The sequence below is a fragment of the Trichosurus vulpecula genome, chromosome 2 (assembly GCF_011100635.1).
Source record: "Trichosurus vulpecula isolate mTriVul1 chromosome 2, mTriVul1.pri, whole genome shotgun sequence".
Classification (NCBI taxonomy): domain Eukaryota; kingdom Metazoa; phylum Chordata; class Mammalia; order Diprotodontia; family Phalangeridae; genus Trichosurus; species Trichosurus vulpecula.
The window spans coordinates 194,302,143-194,328,152 of record NC_050574.1 but is presented as its reverse complement, the minus strand read 5'-3'; the positions used below and the strand labels follow the sequence as shown (position 1 = coordinate 194,328,152).

Genomic DNA, 26,010 nt, shown 5'->3' with positions numbered 1-26,010 from the left:
ACTATTTATCCCCAGATGGTAGGAAAAAAACCCTTAGTGGGAAAGCTACAAAGAGGCAAATTCGGGCTTTTGTTGTAAAGATCAGCTTCCAAAGAGTGTAAGAGCTATGCAAAATGTAATGGGCTGCTTTGGGTCCCTCCTCACTGTAAGTTTTCATTCCTCCAGCCAACGGGCTAGACAGTCTCTTGTCACTTGTGTAGTAGAAGGGTAGAGGTTGGACTAGAATGTGCCTTCCCATTCAGATCTTGTCATTCCAGGCAAAGAATGGAATGAGCCATTCTGCACAGGGTCAAGAAAAGTCATGGATGCTGTGGAGCATGTGTGAGTAACACTGAATAATCCTAACCGAAGAGAAGTAGTAGAAGATGAATGTAATTCCAGGCTGAAAAGTTAGTATTTTCTTTGGTAGTAAAAGGGGAGTCACCGGAGGTTTTTGGTCAGAGAAATGTTATAATAGATTGAAGGAAGGAAGAGACTAGAGGCAGAAAGACAAGTAATTGCAGTAGTCCAGGAATGATGTAATAAGGCACTGAGCCAAGGTAGTAACAATGGGAATGGAAACGATTGTATAGCTTGGAAAGACAGATACCATAAAAGTAAACTTCATTGCACCTGGTGACATTCTTGAATGTCAGGGGTAAGGGTGAAGGAGGAGTTGGAGATGATTTTGACTTTAAAAACTTGAAGAATAGTGATTCCTATACCATTAACAAAACAATAATGAAATCCAGAAGATATACTTTGAAGAAAGCATGAAAAGTTTCCTTCTAAATATGTTAGATTTGTAATCTTGGTGGGATCTATAGATGAAAATTTCCAGGAAACTATGAAAAGAGATAGTATGTGCAAAGTTCCAACCCCAACATAAAGACAACAACTAATTTATTCTTTTCAGTCAATTCTTATATTTAAAATTTCTGAATCTCAAAAATATTCAAGCGCTACACATAATATACTATCTTGTAAATACCTAAGGCAAATCAAAGTAAATAAAAAATACACTACACAGAAACTGTTCTCCCTCATGATTTTATATAGCATGAGTATGTTAAAAGAAGTGATGTTCTCATATCCCCAAACCCATCACACCTGAGTGAAAGGTCACCATTTACTACAAAGATTTATATTCAGTGCATGTCCATAAATGTTGACTATTTTGACTATTTGTCCTTAGATGAAAAATACCCAAGAGAGGATCTCATATATTAATAGTTCCCTAAACTATTACAAAGCATGCTAATTGATCTGCTGGTCTCAAGTATCTTCTTTTTCTAATCTATCCCTTACAAAACTGCTTAAATGATTTTTCTAAAGCATTTGTCTAACCATGTCACCCTTCTACTCAGTAAGCTCTGGCGACTCCTTAGTGTCTTTAAGATGACATACAAACGCCTCTATTTAGCATTTGAAGCCCTCTACAAGTAGATTCCAACCTACCTTCCCAGGATCATTGCACATTACTCCCCATCCTCTACTCAGTGATCTGGCCAAACTAGATTCCTTGCTGTTCAGCACCTGTGTCACTTCATCTCCCATCTCCTCACCTTTCATGGGCAAAGCCTCAAGCCTGAAATCCATTCCTTCTTCATCTTCACTTCTTATAATCCATGCTTTCCCTCAAAGTTCAGCTCCACTGCCATGTTCTACATGAAGCATGGCACATAGTATTTGCTTAAAAATAAATATTAATTAATTTTGAAGGGAAGGAGAATTGAAATAGGACCTCAGATTGAACAAAGTCATAATCACCATTACTTTTATTAGTTTTTTAGTGGAAATCAGGAAGAGCAAAAACAAAGGAAAGAAAAACTATAGACCAATTTCCTTAATAAGCATTGATGCAAAAAACTTAAAATACTAGCAAGGAGACTATGCTAATATGTCACAAAGATCATACACTATGACCAGGTGAAATTTATCCCAGAAATGCAGGACTAATTCAATATTGGGAAAATAAGCTTAATTGACCACATCAATAACAAAAACAACAAAAATCATATGATTACATCAATAGATGCAGAAAAAGCTTATAGTACCCATTCCTATTAAGAAAAATTGGAAAGCATAGGAATAAATGGAACTGTTCTTAAAATCTTAAGTAGTAGCTATTTAAAATCCAGAGCAAGCATTATCTGTAATGGGGACAAACAAGAAGCCTTTCCAGTAAGATCAGGGGTGAAGCCAGGAACATCTCTTATCACTGTCATTATTCAGTTTTGTACTAGGAATTCTAGCTATAGTAATAACACAAGAAAAAGAATTTTAATGAATAAGAATAAGCCAAAAGGAAACAAAACTGTCACTCTTTGCATACTGTTGTGCTATAAGAAATGACAAGGAGATAGTTTCAGAAAAATCTGGGAAGACTTATATGAATTGATCCAAAGTGAAGTGAGCAGAACCAGGAGAACATTGTACACAGTAACAGCAATATTGTAACAATGATCAATTGTGAAAGACTTAGTTACTCTAATCACAACAGTGATCCAAGACAATTCTAAAGGACTCAAGATGAAAAGTGCTGTCTGCCTCCAGAGAGAGAACTAATGAACTTAGAGTACAAATTGAAGCATACTTTCTGTCACTTGGGTTATTTTTCTTGCTAGGTGTTTTTTGTAACATGGCTAACTTGGAAATATGTTTTGCGTGACTTCACATATATAATGAATATCATATTGCTTGCCTTCTCAGTGGCTAAAGGAAAGATGAGGTAAGAAGAGAATTAACACACATACCTAACCAACTAGTAGAAAAAAGTTTTTGCTTACTATAAATTCCAGCATGAAAATATGAATTTCTGGGTATTTCTGGGGGGTTTTGTTGCTGTTTTAGACAATAAAATAGAGCAGAAAATCTTGGCTTTGTATTTGGTCTTGCTTTTCTCTTTCATGTCTTGAGCTACAATGTCCTTTGTTGTTTTACTCAGGACCTGGAAGACTGATTTGCCAAAGGGAATGTGCACTCTGGTGTCTATTTCTGTGGAGCATGAAGAAGCCCATTTGATGGGTGGTGTGCGAGCTTTTGTGATGGATTCTCAGTATCTAATAGAACCTTGTGGCTCTGGCAAATCCAGGCTGACTCACATCTGCAGGATTGACCTCAAGTAAGTATATTATTCCTGGAGCAAACTGAATGGAGCTTCAGACGCTTTCAGAATTGACTCACACAGTGAAGCTATTGGAGCTCGGTCATTTGTCCCTCACCCCATCCTGCTGTATTATTTTCATAATTACCTTTTTCTGCTGTTTTATTGATTCCTTTTGACTCTCTTCTCCCACATCTAACCAAATTTTGCCTTTGCTTTGCTTCTGTTTTGTTTCTGCTTCCATTCCTGAACCACCATCTGTGCTGGGCTTTACAGAGAATCATCTGTCCCAGCCCACTGCCTCTCCTGTCCTTCTCTGAGAAGCCAGTTCACTTAAATCCAATGAAGTTTCTGAAGATTTTCTTGGTACTACACTGAATGGTGTTTTTCTTGGTAAATGATAGACATTGAATACAGCATTTCTTTTTGCTCCAAGGTAGTATCATTTTCAAAAGTATCATTTTCAAGAAACTCCATCTCTTGGCTCCTGGCCTTTTCTCTGGCTGTCCCCCATGTCTGGAATACTCTCCCTCCTCTTCTCTGACTACTGACCTCCCTGGCTTCCTTTAAGTCCTTCTACCAGAAGCTTTGCCCAACCTCTCTTAATTCTAGTGTTTTTCCTCTATTAATTATTTCCTATTAATTCTCTATATAACTACCTCTGTGAATATTTGTTTGAATGTTGTCTCCCCCATTAGACTGTAAGCTTCTTGAGGGCAGGGATTATCTTCTGCCTCTTTTTGTTTAGCACAGTTCCTGGAACATAATAGGCACTTATGCTTATTGATTGATTGAATAGGACAGACTCACCCAGATTTCTTGACAAAAAAAAGGCATTTTCTAGGTATATGATGACAAACTAATAATAGCTCACATTTATATAGCACTTTGAGTCTGGCCATGCTAAGCAGCTGTTGTAAATTGTAGAATCCTTGTCTTATGGTTAAAGAAACCAATCCTTAAAAACTAGAGGCAGGGAGAGCAATTGAAAAGGTATTAAATTAGAGAATCAGCTTGCAGTAGTTGATAGAATGCTGGACCTGGAGCCAGGAAGACCTGGGTTCAAATCCCACATCAGACTCTTACCAGCAGTGTGACTCTCAGAAAATCATTTAATCTCTCTGATCCTGTTTCTCCATCTGTAAAATGAGGTCCCTTCCAGCCCTAAATCTATGATCTTATGTTAATAATGGTAATAATAACTATTACACTCTGAGATTTGAAAAGTGCTTTGGTAAATATTGTCTCATTTGATTCCCCCTAACAGTCTGTGAGGTGAGGTGCTCTTATTATCGCCACTTTACAGAGGGGGAAACTGGGTCTAGGAAGCATTAAGTGACTTGCCCTGGGTCACAGAGCTAGTATGTATATAAAACAGATTTACAACTCAGGTTCCCTAACTCTTAAGTGCAGTTCTCTGTCCATGGTGCCACAAGGCTGCTTCCCCTATAATTGCCCAGCACCTGAGGACTAGTTTAAGAGGCTACATTCCAACCTGGAGGTGTCTAACTTTAAGGGTATTGCTCCTTCTGATATATCTCATGTTGATAAGAAGCAAATATTCATAAAACTGAGGTAGCCATTTGACATTTCAAGCAAATGTGTTGGAGAAATACAAGAGCAGCCATCATGAGCAATGATGGATAATTCTGATTTGGACATTGGTATTAAGTCTTTTTCTGTTTCCCCCTTCCCCCACCAGAGGTCACTCCCCAGAGTGGTACAACAAAGGCTTTGGACATCTTTGTGCAGCTGAAGTAGCCAGAATAAGAAACTCTTTTCAGCCTATTATTGCTGAGGGTCCAGAAACTAAAATCTGAAATGGTTGGGCAAAAAGGAAGAGAAAGCAGAAACTTTTATCGAAGAGAGAGAGAGAGAGAAAGAGAAAGACTTGGAAAGTGTTCAACATGGAAGCACTGAAAAGTGACCGGAAACTACCAGAAGGCAGAGACTTCTCTGCAAGGTTGTCTCCTGAAGATGTCCTCATTGCTAATATAATATATATTCTTTTATCAGAGCTCTTATCTCTGTTACTTAAAATTAAAGATTATTACTTGTGCATTGCCTAATTTTGCTATTTAAGCGCTTCTACGAAGCATATTTTAAATTGTAAATAAACTTCTATGTAGAATATGTACATATTTGTGTATATCTCTATATACTGTATATATGTATAGTAATTATTATATATATATATATTACATATATCTATAATTGAGTGTTTGGAACAGGAAAATACCTGCATCATTTTGACCTTTACTTATCTGATCTTCTAGGATCTCCTCAATGCAACAGAGAATAAGCAATATCCACTATTAGCCCTAAGAAAAGGCATATGGAGCCCATTGTGATGTCTAACCAAAAGATCCCTAACCAAAGGAAAATAATTTCAGTCCTTCTCTTTTGTGCAGACCATCAGCTCATATTAATAAAAAAAATTTCAATGGAGAGTTGGCTGAGATAGGTAAAAGATAATAGTTTCCATTAAAACAAAGTAGCTCTTGACAGGTGATTAGCCGTTATGGAACTAGAATGTATGCAGTAGCCAATAAGCACCTATGTTCATCAGCCTATGTTCAGGGAGCTGTAAGATGTAGATGACTGTTGTAGCTCATGGCAAAGTATTTACTCTCTAATAGAAACAGAAGCAGTGTTCCCACCCAGATTTAGAGATAAATATAATGGCTTTTTTATACTTAAAGTAGAAAAGAACCTACACTTTTTCTAAAGCTTTCATAGAGACATTTCATAATTTTCATAAATTTAATTCAATTTGACTAATAGACTTTTTGGTCATAGTTAATTAACATTTTCTTACCAATATATTGCACTGATTTCTTAACAATGACACCAATTTAAGAGAAATAATGGCCTTTCAAGAGTACTGGACCATTACACTTTCAGGGAATTCATATTTTATTACATATAATACTTTTAAAAAATATAGTTCATTGAAGTTTTACAATTGAAAGAATGGGTTTTTAATTAACATAAAACCAAAAATATACTCCTAAATTAGTTTTAGAAAAATGTACAAGTTTATTAATACCATGTTTCTTCATTAGTCAACTCAAGCTACCTAAGTGTTTGCCCCAACCTTATTTATTGCTGTATAGACTAATCAGAAGACTACCCAAAACCAATTGCCAATGGTTTTTCTTTGGGTTTGTTTGTTTTTTAAATGCATTCAGCCAATGGTATGAAGAGGAATTTTATTAATATTTGGATTCAGTTAGAGAGATTTTTCTTAGAGCAAGACATCCAGCAATTGGTGGTGGAGAAAAAGCTTCATTTACTGACTTGCAGTGTTTTAAATCTGCTTATGTTACATGCATTTATGTTGTTTTCTGCTGTCAGCAATATGCAGGCATTCTGTAGAGGAGACTAAAAGTATTAGAGGTGTGAGTACTGAATTGGTTCAGTTACTTGCAAGGGAACCTTTGCTGCATTATTTTTACTTTTACCGGGTGTGAAGGCAGTTATTAAAAAATAACTTTTAAAAATTGCCCCAATGGCACTGGGTTTCTTGCACCCTATGTATCAAAAGAATGCCCATAATGTGCTACTGCCATTTGGGACACCCTCCAGCAGCCAAGCAAACTAGCTTCTGCCAGAACACGTGAAATGTCATGTCTCATGTCGTCCCTTTGTGCGCATCAAAATAAATGTTATCTGACTTCAGACTATCCAGTTACCAGACATGTTTCATCAGTAGGGACAAAAAAAAAGGAAAACATGCAAACAATGGTAGATATAGCAAGAAAAAAGATGTCAAGCATTATCTGGAGGATAATTAACCAAGTGGCCATCAGAGGGGGGCCAAAAAAACTTATTCCTGGTGGGCCCCCTTTTGGAATTACCTAATTTTGTTCACATTCTCATTACATCTCTAAACTGCCTAACAACATGGCGCACCTTTTTAAAAAATGTGCATTAAGCTTGTGTCAGACACTATACAGTATTTTGTTCATTGTTATCTTGCCATTGGGAATACAATATGATCATTGCATTTTAATGTTATATTCATATTTATACCTCATGTATATTTTTACCTCAGTTGGTATCAATCATCAATTGTAAATAAATAATTGCCAAGTAAAATAAATTTATATATGCTAAAGAATCTCCCTTTCATGATCCATGTTGGTTTTTATGGTGTGTGACTGAACAGGGAACCCTGTTTCATGATCACAGATTTTGCTTTAAGATTGCTTCACGTGAACTTCAAATGATACGGACAAATCAAATTATATTATACAATTCCTATGTGTTCTCTAAAACAGGGATCACCACCATTGTCACTGGTACCAAATACTCATGAAAAAGCTCTGAAAATGCTTTATATGGTGCACTGAAGTCTTGGGTGAGGATTTTTTTCACCATACTTTGATTCTTGTGCTTAGGGTAGAGGCATCTCCTTATAAAAAATCTCAAATTTCAAAAAAATATATATAGTATGTCTTATTAACAGATAGCAAATGCTCACCTGAATTTATTCTACTTTATACAAAAAGAAAATTATAATTTGAAGAAATTTATTCAAGGCAATACTTGAGTCAATGATAGAAGAGACTCCACATATGATTTGCAGGCTTTTACCCTATTTTTCATATAACATGTCCTCTGTGCTTTGTTATATTGGGACTTTAAGGATTCTTTGTTTCGTTGAAGACCTTAGTCCTTTTCTGCCTTGAAAGACAATCTTCCTGGAGTTGCTGTGGACAAAAATAAATTATCATTGCCTGATGGCCAAATATTCTAGTCATTCAATTCATTTCAACATATGATTATTGGGCAAAGGACTAAATCCGTGGTTTCATTGATATAGGTCATTTCCACATAAGGAAACTCTTTCTACCATTGTGTTTTAGCATGTTCTCTGCAACTTACAGAGTCACCTTGTGCAGTGAAAAGTTAATTCACTTGCCCAGAAACAGGACTTGAACCCAAGTCTTCCCAGCTCGAAGATCAATTCTATAACTATACGACACTGCCTCCTATTAGCAAATTGCAAATAAAGTTTATTAAGCACCTATTTACAAGGTGCCATGCTCCATCTTGGAGATGAAGGGGAAAAAATAGGTCCTGACCCCAAGGTGCTTCTATTCTGTTGGATGATGCATTTCTCCAAACAAAACTAGTTGGTTCTTGAACAACAAACATACAGTCCTTTACAAGGCCAGTACTTCTCTGCTGTGTTGTTCCATTTCAGATTAATGAAAGGTAGAAAGGACAAAGAAAAAAAAGATCACCGGATGTGGAGTCGGGAGTCCCGTGTGACATTGAGCAAATCATTTTAACTCTAGGATTCCTTACCTGAAAAACTGGAGAAATTAAGCTCAATGACCTCTCTGGTCCCTTCTGGCTCTAAATCTATGCCCTATCCATTGTGGTAGCCACACTATCCACTTACCAAACCACCATCCTGGAAATGTTGACAGTGTTACTCAAGCTCGATTTCAATAACCGTAATGAAGTAGCATCTCAACACCTTGCCATTTAAGCCTGTTGGAATTTGGTCACTTTTTTCCAGGAAATACATAAAAGGATTATGCCATTGCACACTGAGCAGTCTCTTTTATTTCTCATCCATCAGATTTACTCATATTTTGTTTTCAATGCCTAAGGCTCATTTTTAGAGCAGAGTTGATGATCCTGAGAAAATTTGTGAATAAGGGATACAAATGAAAGATACATTAGTGCTCCTCCTGACTGGCAGAACTGGGAGAATCACCAAATCTGAGTGGGAAAGGAATCTAAGACAACCTGGTCTTACAGAGTGCTGAAAGAGAATTCCCTCTACGATGATACCCAACAAGTGTTGGTACTTCCTTTGCTTACAGACCTTCAGCGAGATGACCCATCCTACTTTGGATTGCTCCAATTGCAAAAGAGTTTTTCCTTAGACCTTGCCTAAATTTGCCTCTTTACAACTTCCACTACTGGGCCAAATGACCCAAGTTGATTCCCTATTTGTATCCCAGCCCATCAAATACTTCACACTGATGGTTCTCCCATTATAAAAAGAGCAAGAAGATAAGTATTTAGCTCTGCAACATTGTAAAGCATGAAAAACTGAAATTTTGAACTCACACTGTGTTAATGTTGTGCAGTGCTCATGAAGACTAGTCCTTCTGCAGATTATTTAAAAATCATATTTAATTGTAGACTTATTCTCCATGTATTTTGCACCACCTGGCTACTTCATCTTGATCTCCAGTTGGTACATGCTCAACTTTATGCTAAGTAATACTAATACTGTCCTATGAAAAATATAACTAGAAAGTTAAATATGTTGCAAAAAAATTAGAATGAATTCCAAAGTGCAAAAAAGTCATTTTAAAAATTATCTATTATGTTGCACCAACATTATCACTGCTCTATTAATTAAAATGATTGAGGAAAAATCTGGCATCCCCCTTAAAACATTCTGAAAAATGCAAATACCTCCTTGTATATGAAAAAAAGAATGATTTAGAGAACTTGTAAACATTCCACCTGTTAAATGCACCACAATAGCACAAAGTTATGTTTTTTTTTTCCTCTAGTGCTCTCTTTTGGCCATAGTATGTTTGCTCTCCCAATTCCTAGATTTCCCAAGATAGAAGGAAGAGATTATCACTTAATCGATATGCTTACTGGTACCTAGTAAGTGAGGGATACAAAAGTACAGCAATGCCTCGATTAACAAATCCTCTGGGGATGAAGCCCTTTTATGATGGCAGTATTGACCACTTTTAAAAAAAAACAGAAATCATCATAAATCACATGGGAATCAATATCAGTCAACTCAATGGCACCATTGCCAGTAAGTGGTGGGAAAGGTTTTCATCTGTGAATTCATAGTCAGACACCAATCCTGGACAACTTTAAGAAGAGTGTCTTTGGGATCCTCGGGCTCCCTCTCTGTTGATCAATCAACTGAGTGACTTCAGTCTGATGTGTGTTGCCATGTGCGTAAGCAGATATGTTATTTTATATGTCATAATTATGGTATAAAAGGCTTTATCCATTATTAAAAGAATCTTAGATATCCGTCAGCAAGAAGATGGGGCCCTGAGACCACCACAGCTGCACTCTTAAAATTCTGGAGATTTAGAACTAGAACGAAAGCCCTCGCCTTACAAGAATAAATACAAGTCAAATGGTTTATCCAAAACAAAGAAAGGACAGAGCCTGAGCCCCAGAAGGGGCCTGCTAGCTCCAAATACAACATTCTTTCCACCACAAGATGCCTCGTTATTTGGTGATTTAGTCCTTGTGTGATGATTGGGCAAGGTAGGGAGATGAGAAGATTTGTGTCCCAAATTCATTTATCTAGACAGGACTTGGGAGAATCGGGAGACTATAAAATGGAAGCCAGATCTACTGTGGCTAGTAGAGGGCCAGAGCTCTGTCCCAACCAGCTTTCAGGTTCTAGAGCAGGATTCAGAACCTTTTTTATTTCATAGACTCCTTACGCAATCTGGTAAAGCCTATGGACTCCTCAGAATCATAAGGTTAATGCTAAATTTTAGTTCAAGATTAATGAAAATGAAGATGCATTTTTCCCATCCAGGTTCATAGACTCTCTGAAATCTCTCCATGACCCCTTCGGGACAAGAACCATTGATCTAGAACCTGGCTGACACTAACCTTCTTCCACTTTGACCCTTGCACTAACCCTTTGTCTTTCTTCTCTTCCATTCCTTTCCTTATAGCACAGTCTGGTTCTTTCCTCGTCTAATTTCCTTCTGCCCTAAAATTTTTAGATGCTAGTTCATATTTTTCACTACATTTGATGGAATTTTGTATTTAATATTAATATGGTATTTCACTTTTAATACTACTTTTGTACAGCAAAGCTCTTTTCCAACATATCATAATGCCTTCCTATGCCTTGTACTTGATTCCTGCTTGTGCTAACAAAATAGCTAATACAGGAGTGTGTCACTGGAATGCATACCCTATGTTTTATGTTTCTACATATGCCATGCCTCCTGCCTTCAAAGAGCTTGAAATCTAGTTGGCAAGATAATTTGATATTTTGCAAAAAAGAAAGGTAAATAAAAACATATTAAATAAAATTACTTAGTTGTGTGTCACAATGTGTGTCTACGGGATTCAGAGACTACGGGAAATTGATAGGAACTAGGATGATCAAGGCTTCACAGGAGTCATAGAGCTGGAGCTGCAACAGACCTCAGAAATCCTTTAGTTCATAAAGATTTTATTTTATAAAATTTATAGATGACAAAACTGAAACCGGGAGAGGCCGATTATCTTGTCCAAGGTCATATAGTGTAGTCAAAACAGACCCATGAAAATCTGTTTCCCAATTGACTGATGGATATATCTCCCAGTATTCAGAGTGTTAGAGGAGAGGCTTAAAAATAAATTTTATTGACATCTTTTATTTCTTATATCATCATAGTTATCCCAATTGTCCCCCTACTCTCTCCCAGCAAGCCATCCCATATAACAAATAAGTACTTTTTAGAGAGGAAAAAAATCATCACAACTGATCAATACATATGAAAATGTTCAAAAATGAGTGCAGTGTGTAACAGCTATGGACCTCCCCTCTCCACAAAGGAGTGGGCTGGAGATGTCAGAGAGGCAGCATTTTGGGCTGCGTAGGATGTGCAGGAAGGATGGTATATTTGCACAAAACAATGATGCCATTTCCAAACATTTGTATTAGACGACAAAGGCCGTAGCTTAATGGAATTGAATAGGAAAGCAGGCAATGTCTCCTTTCTTGGAGGAGAGAGGAAAAAAGAATATTTGGTCATTTTCATTCAAAGTCCTTTGAGTATTGAGCAAACAAATGTGTTGGCATCCCTATGTTCCAGAATCTAGATGCCATGTAGAGATGTGAACTAACTCACTCAAGGTGATACTGTGAGTCACGCAGACTGAGCGACACAGACTCCAGGCTGCCCCGATCCCAGACCTGTACTCTCGCCAGCAGAGGCACAGCCAGTGGGCGGGCAACTGGAAAAGGGATGATTTTACAAGAGTGTTGTGAAGGGTCTGTGCATGCTATTTGTATCTGTATTATTCTTTGTATTTGTATTTTTTTTTCTAATGTCATTTGGTGGTGCAGTGAAGAGGGTGCTAGGCCTGCAATCAGAGCCTCTGAGTTCAAATGTGACCTCCAACATTTACTGGCTCTGGGCAAGTAACTTAACCTTTTTCTGCCTCAATTTCTTCAACTGTAAAATGGAGATAATTAATAGCACCTAGTTCCCAGGATTGTTGTGAGGATCAAATTAGATAAAACTTGTAAAGTCTTTGGCATGGTGTCTGGAATATAGCAGGTGCTCTATAAATGCTTATTCCCTTCTTTTTCCCTTCGTTAGCTAAATTTTGGCTGGTGCTAATTGCTGCTGATGACTGGTATCCGATATGTTACCATGTGACCCCAGGCAAAAGTAAGTCACTTGACCTCTCTGGGCCTCAGTATCTTCATTTTAAATCTTTAACCTTATGTGCACTATACATGCAAAGTGGTACTGTTAAGGGGCAGATGAAGAGTCTTATGGAACAGTTTTTTTTATTCTTTGACTTATTAGCAGGGTTGAAGATTTGACAAGATGAAGGAAATAATCCTAAATGAAAGTCAGAAATATAAAAATTCTGAGGAGCCAAAACCAATATGAATAGAAGAGTGACATAGAAGAGAAAACAAAAGGGAGGAAACTGGACAGAGGGAGTTTCCACACCAGAAGTTCCCCACACTGAGAAAATCATGGATCCTTGGCATATTTACTTTAAAATCCATTACTTGGGGCAGCTAGGTGGTCCAGTGGATAGAACACTGGCCCTGAAGTCAGGAGGGCGTGAGTTTAAATCCAGCCTCAGACAGTTGACACTCACTAGCTGTGTGACCCTGGGCAAATCATTTAACTCTGACTGCCTTGCAGAGAAAAAAAAAGATCAATAATCAGTAAACACTTATTAAATACCTCCTATGTGTCAGGCACCAAGCTAAGAGCTAGCATACAAAAAGAGGCAAAAACAAAAACCAGTCTCTGACCTCAAGGAGTTTATAATCTAATGGAGGCAACAACATGCATGTTATTGTTATTATAGGCATTGTTCCCTTGGTTCTTCTCACTTCATTCTGCATCAGTTCTTACAGGACTTCCCATGTTTCTCTAAAACTATCCCTTTCATCGTTTATTATAGCATAATAAAATTTCATTTCATTTAGATACCATATGCCGTTCCCCAGTTAATAGGCACCCCCCTTAGTTTCCAGTTCTTTACTATATAGTGAAAGGAGTTACTATAAATATTTTTGTGCACATAAGTCATCTCTTTCACCCCACTGACTCTCAGCTCAGGTTCATGGTTTTCATCATTCTTTCTCATTACTACATCCTCTCGTATCCAAGCACAATCTGAAAATAGACCATCTGTGCATCAATTTCCTTCCTCCTCTCTGGCAATCTTTAATTACCTCTACAGAAATTTAACTCAATCAGCTTGCTCCTCCTTTTGGCTGTTCCCAGCAGTGTTTAAAGAAAACCATGCCCAAGTTGCCCTCTGTTTCAACAATCCGGCTAGCAGCTGCTGTGGGGGTGTAAAACCAACAACAACCAGCACGCAGAACGCTACAAGCCCAGGTTCTTTTGATCTGCTTTACTAAGGAAAGCACATTAAGGGGTTAACAATCTTACTTTAATCCAGCATACAAATATCATTCACTTAGTTCAGGGGAAAAAGCCAGCACCCTGAGCTTCAGAGCAGATACAAACAAATTACAAACATCAACAGACAGACCTTGTCTGATTCAAATCTCAATGCATAGTTACCAGAGTTTAACAAAGTCCAAACATCTGGGTTTACAAGCTGGAGGGCTCTTAACTACAGCTGCCCAGAGTTTCCACATCAGTGCACTACCAAGAGTGAGAGCCCTAAGCAAATAGCTATGTCTTCCCTTTTTATGCACTCTTTAGCATCATCAAATGTCATCTGAGTGACCAGAACTTAAGCTCTTACTATTGGCTCTGGTCTTAGCAACTCCCCTTAGGACCCTGAGGGCTTCGCGCCCACATCTGCTTAGCACCTAGTAGCTGGAGGTTTGGGGCCTACTTAGGAGCAAAGATATAATCAGACCTCCCTTCGTTGGCCCCACCTTAGTTACTGCTTCCCAGCCCCCACAACGTCCTAATTCCTCTTCTACACTAACACAAAAGATAACAGTTTTCCTGTTGGCCCTAAAAAACATCATTAGCAACACAAACTGGCTTCCTATGTCCTCTCACTTCCACCCAAACTCATGTTTCTCTAAGTTAGATACTTGCTACTTGGGATCATAGTCATGATTTGGACTGTTGCCCCCTGGGTGAAGGGTCAGGAGAACAAATCTTTCCGATTAGGAAGTTACTTTGAATTATTAGTTCATTGGGTTCCCTCTGTTCATGTCCTACTTAGTTTTAAATATTGGGATAGGACCTTAGAATTGGAAGGTATTTTCAAGGTCATCTGGTCTATCTCCCAGGATTTGTTCTGAAGTTTGGATTCAGTCAAAGGGCTACACTTAAGGGCCATGTGTCCTCGAGGCCACACCCCTGTATCCTCTTGATACACACACACACACACACACACACACACTTTACAGTTTAGGAAACTGAGACTTATAGAAACTAAGCAATTTGTCCAAAATCACACAGCCAGTGAATGAGAGAGCTGGGATTTGAAGCCAGGTCCTCTGGCACTAAATCTATTGTACCATAATTAGCCAAACAGATCTAGTTAGAGGAAGATTTTCTTTCCACATATGTTCCTTTTTTAACTTTACCCAAGCACAGAGATGCTGTTTTCCCTAAAGAGATGTGCCTTGGCATTGGGACTGAACCATGGCTTCATAGCAACAATTCAATATCCATCACTTGGAATATTCTTTGAATTAGGAGAGTCTAAGGGTTGTAGACAAGAAATCACTTCGTGATATTGAGGGTGTGTGATAAAGTGTTTTAACAATCCAGCTAGCAGCTTCGATGGGGGTGTAAGATCCCTCCCCCACAGCCGGCACCCAGGGGGCTGCCGGGAAAGCACAGGTTCTTTTTATCTGCTTAAACAAGGAAAGCACGGTGAAGGGGTTGACCAGCTTACTTTAATCCAGCATTCACTTAGCATACAGACAACATTCATTTAGTTCAGGGGAAAACGCCAGCATTCAGTTAGCATTCGGTGAGTTCAGGGGAGCATACAGACAAGCATCAAGAGACAGACCAAATACAGATTCATCGACTTACTTCAGGGGAAAAAACCAGCACCCTGAGGTTCAAAACATTCATTTAGTTTGGGGGAAAAAACAAACCAGCACCCCGAACCTCAAAACCAAAACACAAACAAATTACAAATATCAATAGACAGACCCAATACAATTCATAGTTACCAACATCTGGGCTCGGCCCGAGAGCAAGGGCTGGCCCAGAGTCACGCTTGCTTGCTGCTGCTCCCACACCAACCGGAAGAGGAAAGATAGAGCTTCAAGCTGTCCTCTCCCCTCTTATAGGGTTTTTGACATCATCAAGCGCCGCCTGAATGACCAGGGCCGATTGTTTCTTGACTTGGCCCCTCCCCCTAGCGTAGACCAGGTTCTGGAGCTAACACCTCCCCTCAGCCAGCCCCATGACTCATCACACAGGAAGTTGTCTGCTTCCTGGCATGCTCTTTGGGCTTCCTGCCCCGGAAGAGCAAGCCAGTGTCCAGAGGCTCAATGAGGTAAGCTGAGTCATTCAAAGAAAACAAAGGCCATTCTGGTTACATAAAGGTAGCATTTTCACCTAAATAACCAAATTTGATTTTCAGATAGCTCAACTACGCAGGTAAAACTGTAGCTTCCTGGGAGTGACTAGGAATGTAGGTTTGTCTTATTTTTGTGTTCGGACAACGTGTTGAACCTCATATAAAAGAAGCATGGATTTAGAGAGAGAAGGGATCTTGGAAGCCATTTACTCCTACTACCTCATTTTACAGATAAGGAAACTGAGTCCAGGGATGGCTGAGTGACTTTCCCAAGGTCACACAAGTAGCAGTAGTGTCAGAAAGAATTCAAGCCAAGGTCCTCTCACTCTGGAGCCAGTGAGTCTGCCTCTCTTCTAAGGAATGGCTTAGAAGCTAATTTAGGGACGCGCCAGAATGACTGGCAATCTCAACTGAATTATGCCTTACGGCCCAGGAAGAAAGGGCATTTTTATGCTCTAGCTAGGAAGCAGACAGACAGTCCCTGCCACAGGCAAATCCATTCATAAATACATGATGGATTTGTGACTTTGTCAATGTAGTAAGGCCTTCTACCAGCTCAAATTGTAACCCATCTGTGACTCAATGCTAAGTCCCTGGACGTCTTCAGGTAAGCCCTCTGTTGGAAGCGTATAGAGGTTAAGTGATCTGTAGAGTGAGTCCCTCAGCTAGGAAATATCAAAATTGTTATTTAAACCCAGGACTTCCTCACTCCAAGCCCATTACTCTATCTGTTCAACTACAATGGCCTTAATTGGGAAAAGAAAATACATTAAACTAATTGGGGAATTGGAAAGAACACTTGTTTCCTTATATTAAATTCACTTGGGCATCCCAGGACCTCAAAACATAACCTCTCCCTTTAAGTGTGCATTAAGATGACTACAAATTGAATCTGTAATCAGTATTCTGGAATGGCTGGAAGACTTAAAATATTCAAGGACAAAGTCTCCTTTATCCACAATCAGATCAGTCTGCATAGCACAGAGGTCTTCTTAAAGAAGGAATAACATTTAAGCCCAAGACAATTGTTGACTTGGTATGTGGGGACATAATTATATTGGCCGTGTCTTGGTCTACCCCAAATGGTCTGGGAAGGGGGAAACTCTCCAAACTCCTTTCTTCAACTTTCACTCGGCCTGATTGAAGACAAAACCACCCTCTAGAAGAAGAATTTTGTTCCATAAACTGAATTTCCTATAATGTTGAATTTTGAAAATAACATGGTGGTTTAAAGATGCAACTAGTTTAATAAAGCCTTTAAATCCGCACTGGGATGAGATAGGTAATAGGCCTGATTGTGTTATTCCCCTATTCAAAAAACCTGAGAGGCTCTTCATTGTCAATATAATGAGGTCCAAATTCCTTAGGCTGGTATTCAAGACAGTTCATAATATGGTTACCAGCACCCTTTCTAGACTTGTCTCACCCTATTCTCTTTCATGCATTTTATGCTCCTTCCAATCTAGACTACTCACCATCAGAGCCAGAACTCCAGGTAAGGAAACTGAGGCGGGAAATCCGTCCAAAGGTGAGAAACGTAGAGGGTGCTGAACCACTGCAGTCCTTTTTAGGGAGAAGGTGAGGAAAAAGCACAACAGCTGGGAAGAGCTGCAGTGAGTGTGCTCACTGAAACGTGGTGAGACACAATAGGTTTCTTCAGGCAAGGGAGAAGAAAGGGCAAAGGTGAAAATCCAGCTCCAGTTCAGCCGTGGTTTCAGCCCCGATGAGCTGGCACCCTCAGTACTGTGAGACCAGAGTGATGTGATAGGGGAAAGAAGGTGCGCATAGTGGACATGCCGATTACCTGCCCCTTCACCCCACTCTACCCTCGCCCTAGGATGAGGCGAGTACAGACACATGCTCCCCCTGAAAGGAGACTTTTAGATTATTCTCTCCAAGGTATGTGAGTTGAGAAGCCAGGTTACAGCCAGAAAGGGCAAAGGGTTCGCTCCTTCCTTCTCCGCTGCTCACCCTGACTCAAGAGACTTGGGATCTAAGTGACTCTAGGCCAAATTTCTCAGAATAGGTTTAAGAAAGTTGAAGCATAGGGTGAGATGGAATAAGAGGAGTACCCAAGCAGAAAAATGCCAGCATTTTTTATTAAGGAAAGGGAATGCTGGTGGATGATGGTGAGATCCAGAGTATGACCATCTCTGTCATACAGAAATGAAATAAAGAAAAGGGGATCTAAGGATATTGAGGAATTGGGAAGTTAGGGAGCTTGAGGGAGTATCAACATGGACATTGATATACCCTGGAAAAAAGAGTTGAAATTGATAAAGAGAGGAAGACAGAGCAACAGCCTGAACTCTGAAAGAAAGAAAGAAAGATGACTTGGGGAAGGACCGTGACAGCCACCGTGATTTGAGCAGGGTGGAAAATGTTTGTAGTGTAAGCTTCAAAGAAAGAGATGTTTCTGAATAATGCTGGTAGCGAGGAAGGAGTATTCCAAATTCTCCTTCAAGACCAGTGTACTTAATGTGGAGGAAAGGGGATTGAGTGAAGTCAGTGACAGCAAGGATGACCAGGGACGCAATATCATCTGTTAGAAGCCAGGTCCCAATAAGAGCAACAACTATAAGAGAGAAAGTCTTGGAATAACAATTTTCCGAAAGGCAAAATATAAAGGCTAACAACCAATATTAACTTACTCTTCAAGATTTGGTATAAATCTACAGGGGCAGGGGGTATCGATCCTTAATGGAATAGAGGACATTTAAGCATTCCTGATGAAAATACCAGAACTGAGTAGGAACTCTGATATACAAACAAAGAATTCAAGAAAAATATATTTGAGCAATTTCAAGGTGCTAAGTGATGGTAAAGTACTTATATTCTAATAAGTTGAGAAAAGTCAAATGTCTCTTTAAAAAAAGTTTTCGAAGATCATGGAAGTACACAAACACAGAGCTTGGGATGATTTTGTTGCATTTTAATGGTCGAGAAAGGAAAATGAAAGAGAAAGTAATACATTCAGGAAGAAATGAGAAAGAAAGGAGTGGAGCTTACTCTTTTGTATGATTGGAGATCAAAATAAGAATAGTGTACAAACATGGAGAAAGGAATGGGAGGTATTGGCATCATATCAACCTCATTCTTATCTAAACCAGAAAAAGAAGGGTTGAAAACACACAAAGCCACACACACACACACACACACACACAAAGCCACACACACACACACACACACACTTTTCTTTTGTTGTTGTTAAGTTGTTTTAGTCGTGTCCAGCTCTTCATGACCCTATTTGGGGTTTTCTTAGCAAAGATACTGGAGTGGCTTGCCATTTTCTTCTCCAGTTCATTTTGCACATGAGGAAACTGACGTAAACAAAACAGGGTTAAGTGACTTCTCCAGGGTCACACAGCTAATAAGTGTCTGAGGCCAGATTTGAACAGAGGAGTCTTCCTGACTTCAGGCCCAGTGATCTATCCATTATGCCACCTAGCTACATACACACACACACACACACACACACACACACAGAATTTGATATAGTAATACATTAAATTTAACAGGGAAACAGATAGTTACAGACAATAGAAAGAAAGTAGTTTAAGAGGGTAGAGCTAGGGTGCATTGGATCTAATGGTCAGAAGCAAAACAAACTTCAACTTCAACCTGTAAAGGTTGAAAGGAAAGTAAAGAAAGAAAAAGTAAAAATCAGCAATCAAGGTTTTGGCAAGGGGATGAGAGAAGAGGATGTGGGGCAGCCACAGATCACCTCAATTGCAAATCACTAACATTGACCACATTCCTTCTCTTTCACCATTTTCTTCATAAAGATAGGCAGCAAAGAGAGAAAAAATACATGAGGATGTGATGGAGAGAAATACTCAATTAATAATAACCATGAATGTGAATGGGATAAGTCCATCCATGAAATGGAAGAGTATAGCCGAATCAATTAGAAAGATGAATTCAACAATATATTGTTTTTGTCATATGTCCCAGAAAAATAAAGAAACATACAATGTTAAAATGAGGGCTTTGAGCAGAATCTATTCTGCTTCAAGTGAATTCAAAAAAGGAGAGATAGCCATCATGATCTCAGACAAAGCAACAGAAAAAATAAACATTGTTACAAAAAATGTAGAGGAGACATATTATGCTTAAACGATAGATTTTAAAATATATAATAGATTTTAAAGTAACATCAATATATTAATTAACATATGCTGAATGGCATAGTATCTAAATATGTAAAGAAAAAGTTCATTGAATTACAGGGAGAAATAGTAAGCAAAGCTGAACCTCAATGTATCTGGTTCAGACCTCAACAAATATAACAAAAACAAAAGCAAGAAAGAAGTTAGGGAACTGAATAGAACTTTGTGAAACTTAGACATGACATGTCTCAAGTAATTACTGAATAAGAAACAAAAGGAGCATGCATGTCACCTTGACAAAAATTTTAACTATATCCTAGGGCATAAAAAAATCTCATAAATAAATGCAAAAAATCCATTTTAAAAATCCTTTAATGAGCATAAAATATTAAAAATTCTGATCAGAAAAGGATCTTTAAGGAAATGATTCAGCTTAAATAGATGTTCATGATTTAATTCTGAAGAATTGGTGGATCAGAGAACAAATTATAGAAACAACTTATAATTTCATCAAGTGACAATAATGAGACAACATAACCAAAATTTTTGCAACATAGCCAAAGCAGTTCTTAGAAGAAAATTTGTTTCTCTAAACACTTTTATCAAAAAAAGAGAGAGAGAGAGAGAGAGAGAGAGAGAGAGAGAACAGATCAGTGGGTGGGGCATGCAACTTAAAAACTAGAAAAGCCTCAAATAAAAAAATATCAACACAATACAAAAATAGAAATTCTGACAATCAAAGAAGAGATTAATAAAATTAAAACTAAAAAAAGCAACTGAATTGATAAATAAAATGAGGAGTTTGTATTTTGGGGTAAACTGATAAAATGGACAAAAAGTAAACTGATCTGATTTATAGAAGAAAATCAAGTTACCAGTATTGAAAGTGAAAACAGATACACATTATTTCACAACAAAAGAAGGAAATTGTTGGAAACCACTTTGTCTACTTGTGCACAAAATTGATAAAAATATAAGGGACTGCTATTTAGAAAATATCAAATATCCAGATTAACAGTCTAAGAACTAGAGAACTTTAAAACTTGATCTACAGAAAAAAAAAATGAACAAAATGAAAAATGAATCCCCAAAGGGAAAAAGCAACTAAAATCAGACTTATGAATAAAATAGATTACATTGCTTATCTGCAAAAATTAAAAAATGGTATATTGCTAAGTTTCTTTTGTGAAGTAAATATTGTCTGGATAGCTAAACCAAGGAAAAATAAATCATAGGAATAAAACTTCAGACCAATATCCCTAATTAATATCAATGGGAAAATATTGAACAAAATATCAGCAAAGAAGATAAAACAATATATTGAAAAGATTATATACTATGAGCAGGTTGGATTTATAACAGGAATGCTAGAATGGTTAAGTATTATGAAAACTATAAGTATGATATACCATACTAATAAAAAATAATAGTAATCACATGATTATACCAATAGATGCAAATATGTACACACAATTCACAAAAATAACCATTTTTGTTTAAAAATGTTAAAAGCAATGAATTAAATGAACATTTCCTTAGGATAATAAGTAGTATCTATCTTAAACCAAAAGCCAATATTATTTACAATAAGGTCAAAGATAAAGCACTTTGCTACTATTATTTGATATAGTTCCAGAAACTATAGCAAAATGCAAGGAAAAAAATGAGGAAATAATCATAAGGAAAAAAGAAACTAAGTTATCACTTTTTGCACATAATGTGATAATCCTCTTAGAGAAATCTAGAGATTCAACTGAAAATTAATTGAAACAAGTAACAACTTCAGCAAAATATTGTAAACAAAAATTAATTGAAAAAATTAACAACTTCAGAAAAATATTATAAACTGCTTCAGCAAGGAATATAAATTAAATAGAAGGATATGAAATAAACTTCCACAAATCATCAGGCTTTTGTATAGTATCAATAAAACCCAGCACAGAGAAAAGAAGAAATTCCATTTTTAAAAAACCTCAGAACTATAAAATATTTGAGACACATAAGAATTACATGAATATGACTATAAAACACTCTTTACAGAAATAATGACAGACCAAAATAATTGGAGCGGTATTAATTGTTTATGATTGGGCTGCACCACTAATTTTAAAAATGACAAAACTAATTTACTTATAAAATGCTATACCTATCAAACAATCAAAGGGTTACTTTATAGAGCTAGAAAAAAAATTAACCTGCCAGAACAAAAGATTGAGAATCTCAGGATAAATAATTTTAAAAGTGGGAATGAAGAGGGCCTAGAAGTACCAGATTTCAAAGTATACTACAAAGGAGTAATCAGGAAAACTATTTGGTACTGGTTAAAAAAGTTAACCAGTGGAACAAATCCAGAGTACAAGATCGAGAAGCAAGCATAATATTTGATAAACCAAAAGACTCCCAATTACTAGGGCAAGGCTACATTATTTAACAAAAACTGCTTAGAAAACTGCAAAACACTGTGGCAGAAATTAAATTTAGACTAAGATCTCACACCACATACCACAATAGTTTTCAAATGGATTCCTGTCCTCGACATAAAGGTCATATCACAAATAAAAGGCTCAAGCTGGAGATCCCTTTTACAATTATGTAAAGGTGGAGTCCTTAACCAAGCAAGGAAATAAAATAGACAAGTTTGAACAGATGAAATTTAAAAGCTTTTACAAAAATAAAATCGATGAAACTTGAAATTAGAAGAGAAATAAGTAACTGGGGAAAAATCTTTGCAGAAAGTTTTTTTAGTAAAGGTCTGATTGGGATATGGACTAAATGTGCTATAAGAAATTGTCAGGTAAGAAAACTCCCTCTACTAATGCAGATTAGCACCTTCTCTGCAATTTACAGTCTTAGACAATTGACTACAATCCTTGTTTGTCCTTCTTTCTTGGAAGAGGACCAATGACGTCAGGAGAGTGATATTTTAACTTGCAGGTGAATTTGGATTTAAGTGAGGCAGGGCTATGCAAAGTCATCAGTCTCACTCTTTCCTCCAGAACCATCTGAGTCCAGTGGATAGACAGGTCAGGATGTCTGATGATGGCCCTGGATGCAGTGGGAGACCTTGACCTTTTCAAGGTAAGGTCTTTCCCAGGTCTGTCTGTCTGAGGTAACACCCATTCAGTGATTTAAGGCTGGATAAGAATTGAGGCAAAAAAATGGCCTAGTTTGCCTTCATAAAAGGCTGGGATGAGAAGACTCTCTGGCCAACACAGAAACAATTACTATTAACATTCATGCTGAGCCATCAAAACCCAAAGGATGAGCAAGTGAGACTTGGGTTGAGACCTATTATTGGCCAATTAGTGACAGCTAGAGTGATTTGGGTTTAAAGGCAAGGTCAAGTAGCTCCATTTGAACCCCAATGGACTCTATCAAAGCCTGGTTTTCCAAAATAATTAATTCTCCTATTTTTTAAAAAATGATAAAATAAATAAGTAGGGAAGAAAACCAATCCAGCCCCCAAATCCCAAGATGTTTTGTGAGTATAAGAGATCAAAATTTAAGAGGGAGTGCCTACAATACTGAAAGGTTAAGCGATTTGCCCAGGGTCAGAGTATTTGTCAGAGGCAGGACTTAACTCTGGTTCTACCCAATTCCAATGCCACATTACCTCTCACTTCTCTAAGATCTGACATCCAAGATGTGTAGAGAACTGATTCAAACACAAAGGATAAAAAGATTCCCTAGCAGAAAATTGTAAAAGGATATGAAACACAGTTCTTGAAAGAAAAATGAGAAAGCTATCAATAGCCATATAAAAAAATGTTCAAAATCACTAATAATAAAAGAGAAATACAAACTAAAACAACTTTGAGGTTGTGACTCAACCCCATTAGGTTGGTAAAGTTATTAAAGAAGAAAAATGACTGTTTATTGGTGGAGCCGTGGGAATAGGGGGATACCAATGCATTGTTGGTGGAGTGTTGAGTTAGTCTAGCCATTCTGGAAAACCTGCAGACCCTCAGATACAGTAATGCCTTTGCTAGTCATATACCCTAAAGAAATAAAAGAGAAAGGGGAAGAATATATGTTAAAAATATTCATAGAAGCATTTCTTACATAGCTAAGAACTGGAAACTAAGGGGATGCCAATCAAATGGGGAATGGTTGGGAAAAATATACTGTGTAAACACAATAGAATATTGTTCACACTGTATGTAATAATGAGTGATAGATTCAGAGAAACCTGGGAGGACTGACATGAAGTGACGCAAAGTGAAGTTACTAGAATCTGGAGAATGATTTATACAATCATTACAACATTGTAAAGTGATGCAAGTATGAAAGTCTTAGGAATTTGTGAGGTGGAGAGAGCAGAAACCTAGAAAGGCCTACACAAGGTGGGGTTTGTACTGAGTTATTGAAGGAAGCTAGGAGGTGGAGATGAAGAACGCTCCAGGCGTGAGAAAGGCATAGAGTGAAAAAGAGCAAGAACTCAGGGTGCTAGATCATAAAGCAGGTGGATGTGAGTAAGGTGTAAGAAAACCGAAAAGATGGGAAGTGGCAAGGTTGTGCAGGCCTTTAAATGACAAATAAAGGCTGATTCTGGAGATAGTAAAAAGTAGTAAATGGAATTAATTGATTGAGGGGGTGGGGAGTGGGGAGATGGCGACATGGTCAGACCTGTAAGATCACATCCATGCAGCTGAGTGGAGGATGGTTAGGAGTGGAGAGAGACTTGAGGCAGGCAGACCCACCAGCAGGCTATTGCAGTAGGCCAGGTAGGAGGAAATGAGGGTCTGCTTCAGGGTGATGACTATCTGATTAAAGAGAAGGGACAATGTGAAAGCAGAAACAATGAGACTTAGCAACAGTTTGGATATGTGGAATGATTTCAAGAGAAGAATCAAGGCGTACACCAAGATCACAGCCCAATGTGATCTTTACCAACTTTGGGGGTAAAGATAATCAGATTGGTTTTGGTTTTTTTTCGACATAATGAGTTTGAGTTGCCAAATTCCATAAGTTACTTTCAAAACTGACAGTGCTTCCTTCTGAACATCCTTCTGTCTTCTGTGTATTTTTAAAATGTTTCAATGGTCCTCTTTTTTTTTCAGATATCCCAATTGTTAACCCATCTTTCCAAACCCCTCCATCCCAGATAGCTCCCTATTAACACCCATAGAAAAGGGAAGGGGGGGGGGCCTGGAGTGGGGAGGATCTGAGTTCATATTCAGCTTTAGACACTTGACACACTTACTAGCTGTGTGCCATCGGGCAAGTCACTTAATCCCAATTGCCCTGCCTTCCCCCCTCAAAAGAAAGGGAAGGAGAAGGAGAAAACTTGTAATAAATAATAAAGCAAAACTATGCACACAGTGGCCATGTCCAAAAATGAATGTCCCCTTGTATCCATCACTGCTCTGTCAAGAGGTGCTTTAACACAGGTCCCTTGGAGATGTAGCAGGTCATCACATTGATGAGAGTTCCCAAGTCTTTTAAAGTTGTTTCTTTTCAAAGCTGCTGTCTTTGTATAAATTCAATGACTCATATTCTTATAGATTTGACAAAGTTCTTTATATATTTTAGATATGAGGCCTTTATCTGATAAACTGTCTATAGAAAATTTTCCCCAATTTTCTGCTTCCTTCTGACCTTGGCTACATTTATTTGTATAAAACCTTTTTAATTTCACCTCACTCTGTGTTAGTTCATACTACCCAGGATTCTCTGAAATTGTCTCTTTCATTATTTATTATAATGCAACAATATTATACAATAATAATAGCTTTATTTGGTGCTTTAAGGTTTGCAAAGCACTTCTCATGTTATCTTATTTGACCCTCACAATAACCCTGTGAGGTAGGTCCTACTAGTATCACCATGTTTACAGATGACAAAACTAAGGCATACAGAAAATGACTTACCCAGGATCACATAGCTAGTAAGTGTCTGAGGCAAGTTTTGAACTCAGATCTTCCTGACTCCTAGCACTCTATACATTTCTTTTTTTATTTTATTTTTAATTTATGGAATAAAACAAGCATTTCCATAACATAGCACAATTAAAAAAGATTGAAAATAGAACTGCAAATCTACTATGCACAACTTGCTATTTCTTTCAAAAAT

General features: G+C 37.7%; 1 protein-coding gene across 2 annotated transcripts in view; it reads left to right on the top strand.

Moving 5' to 3' along the window:
* STARD13 (StAR related lipid transfer domain containing 13) overlaps window positions 1-7,208 on the top strand; it is a 208,132-nt gene extending 200,924 nt beyond the window's left edge. For both annotated transcript variants that reach the window (XM_036742620.1, XM_036742622.1), the window contains 2 exons: window positions 2,927-3,103; window positions 4,788-7,208. In XM_036742620.1, coding sequence (XP_036598515.1) covers window positions 2,927-3,103; window positions 4,788-4,905 — 295 coding nt within the window. In that variant the 3' untranslated portion in view covers window positions 4,906-7,208. The remainder of the gene's footprint in view (window positions 1-2,926; window positions 3,104-4,787) is intronic.
* The last annotated feature ends 18,802 nt before the right edge of the window (window positions 7,209-26,010 follow it).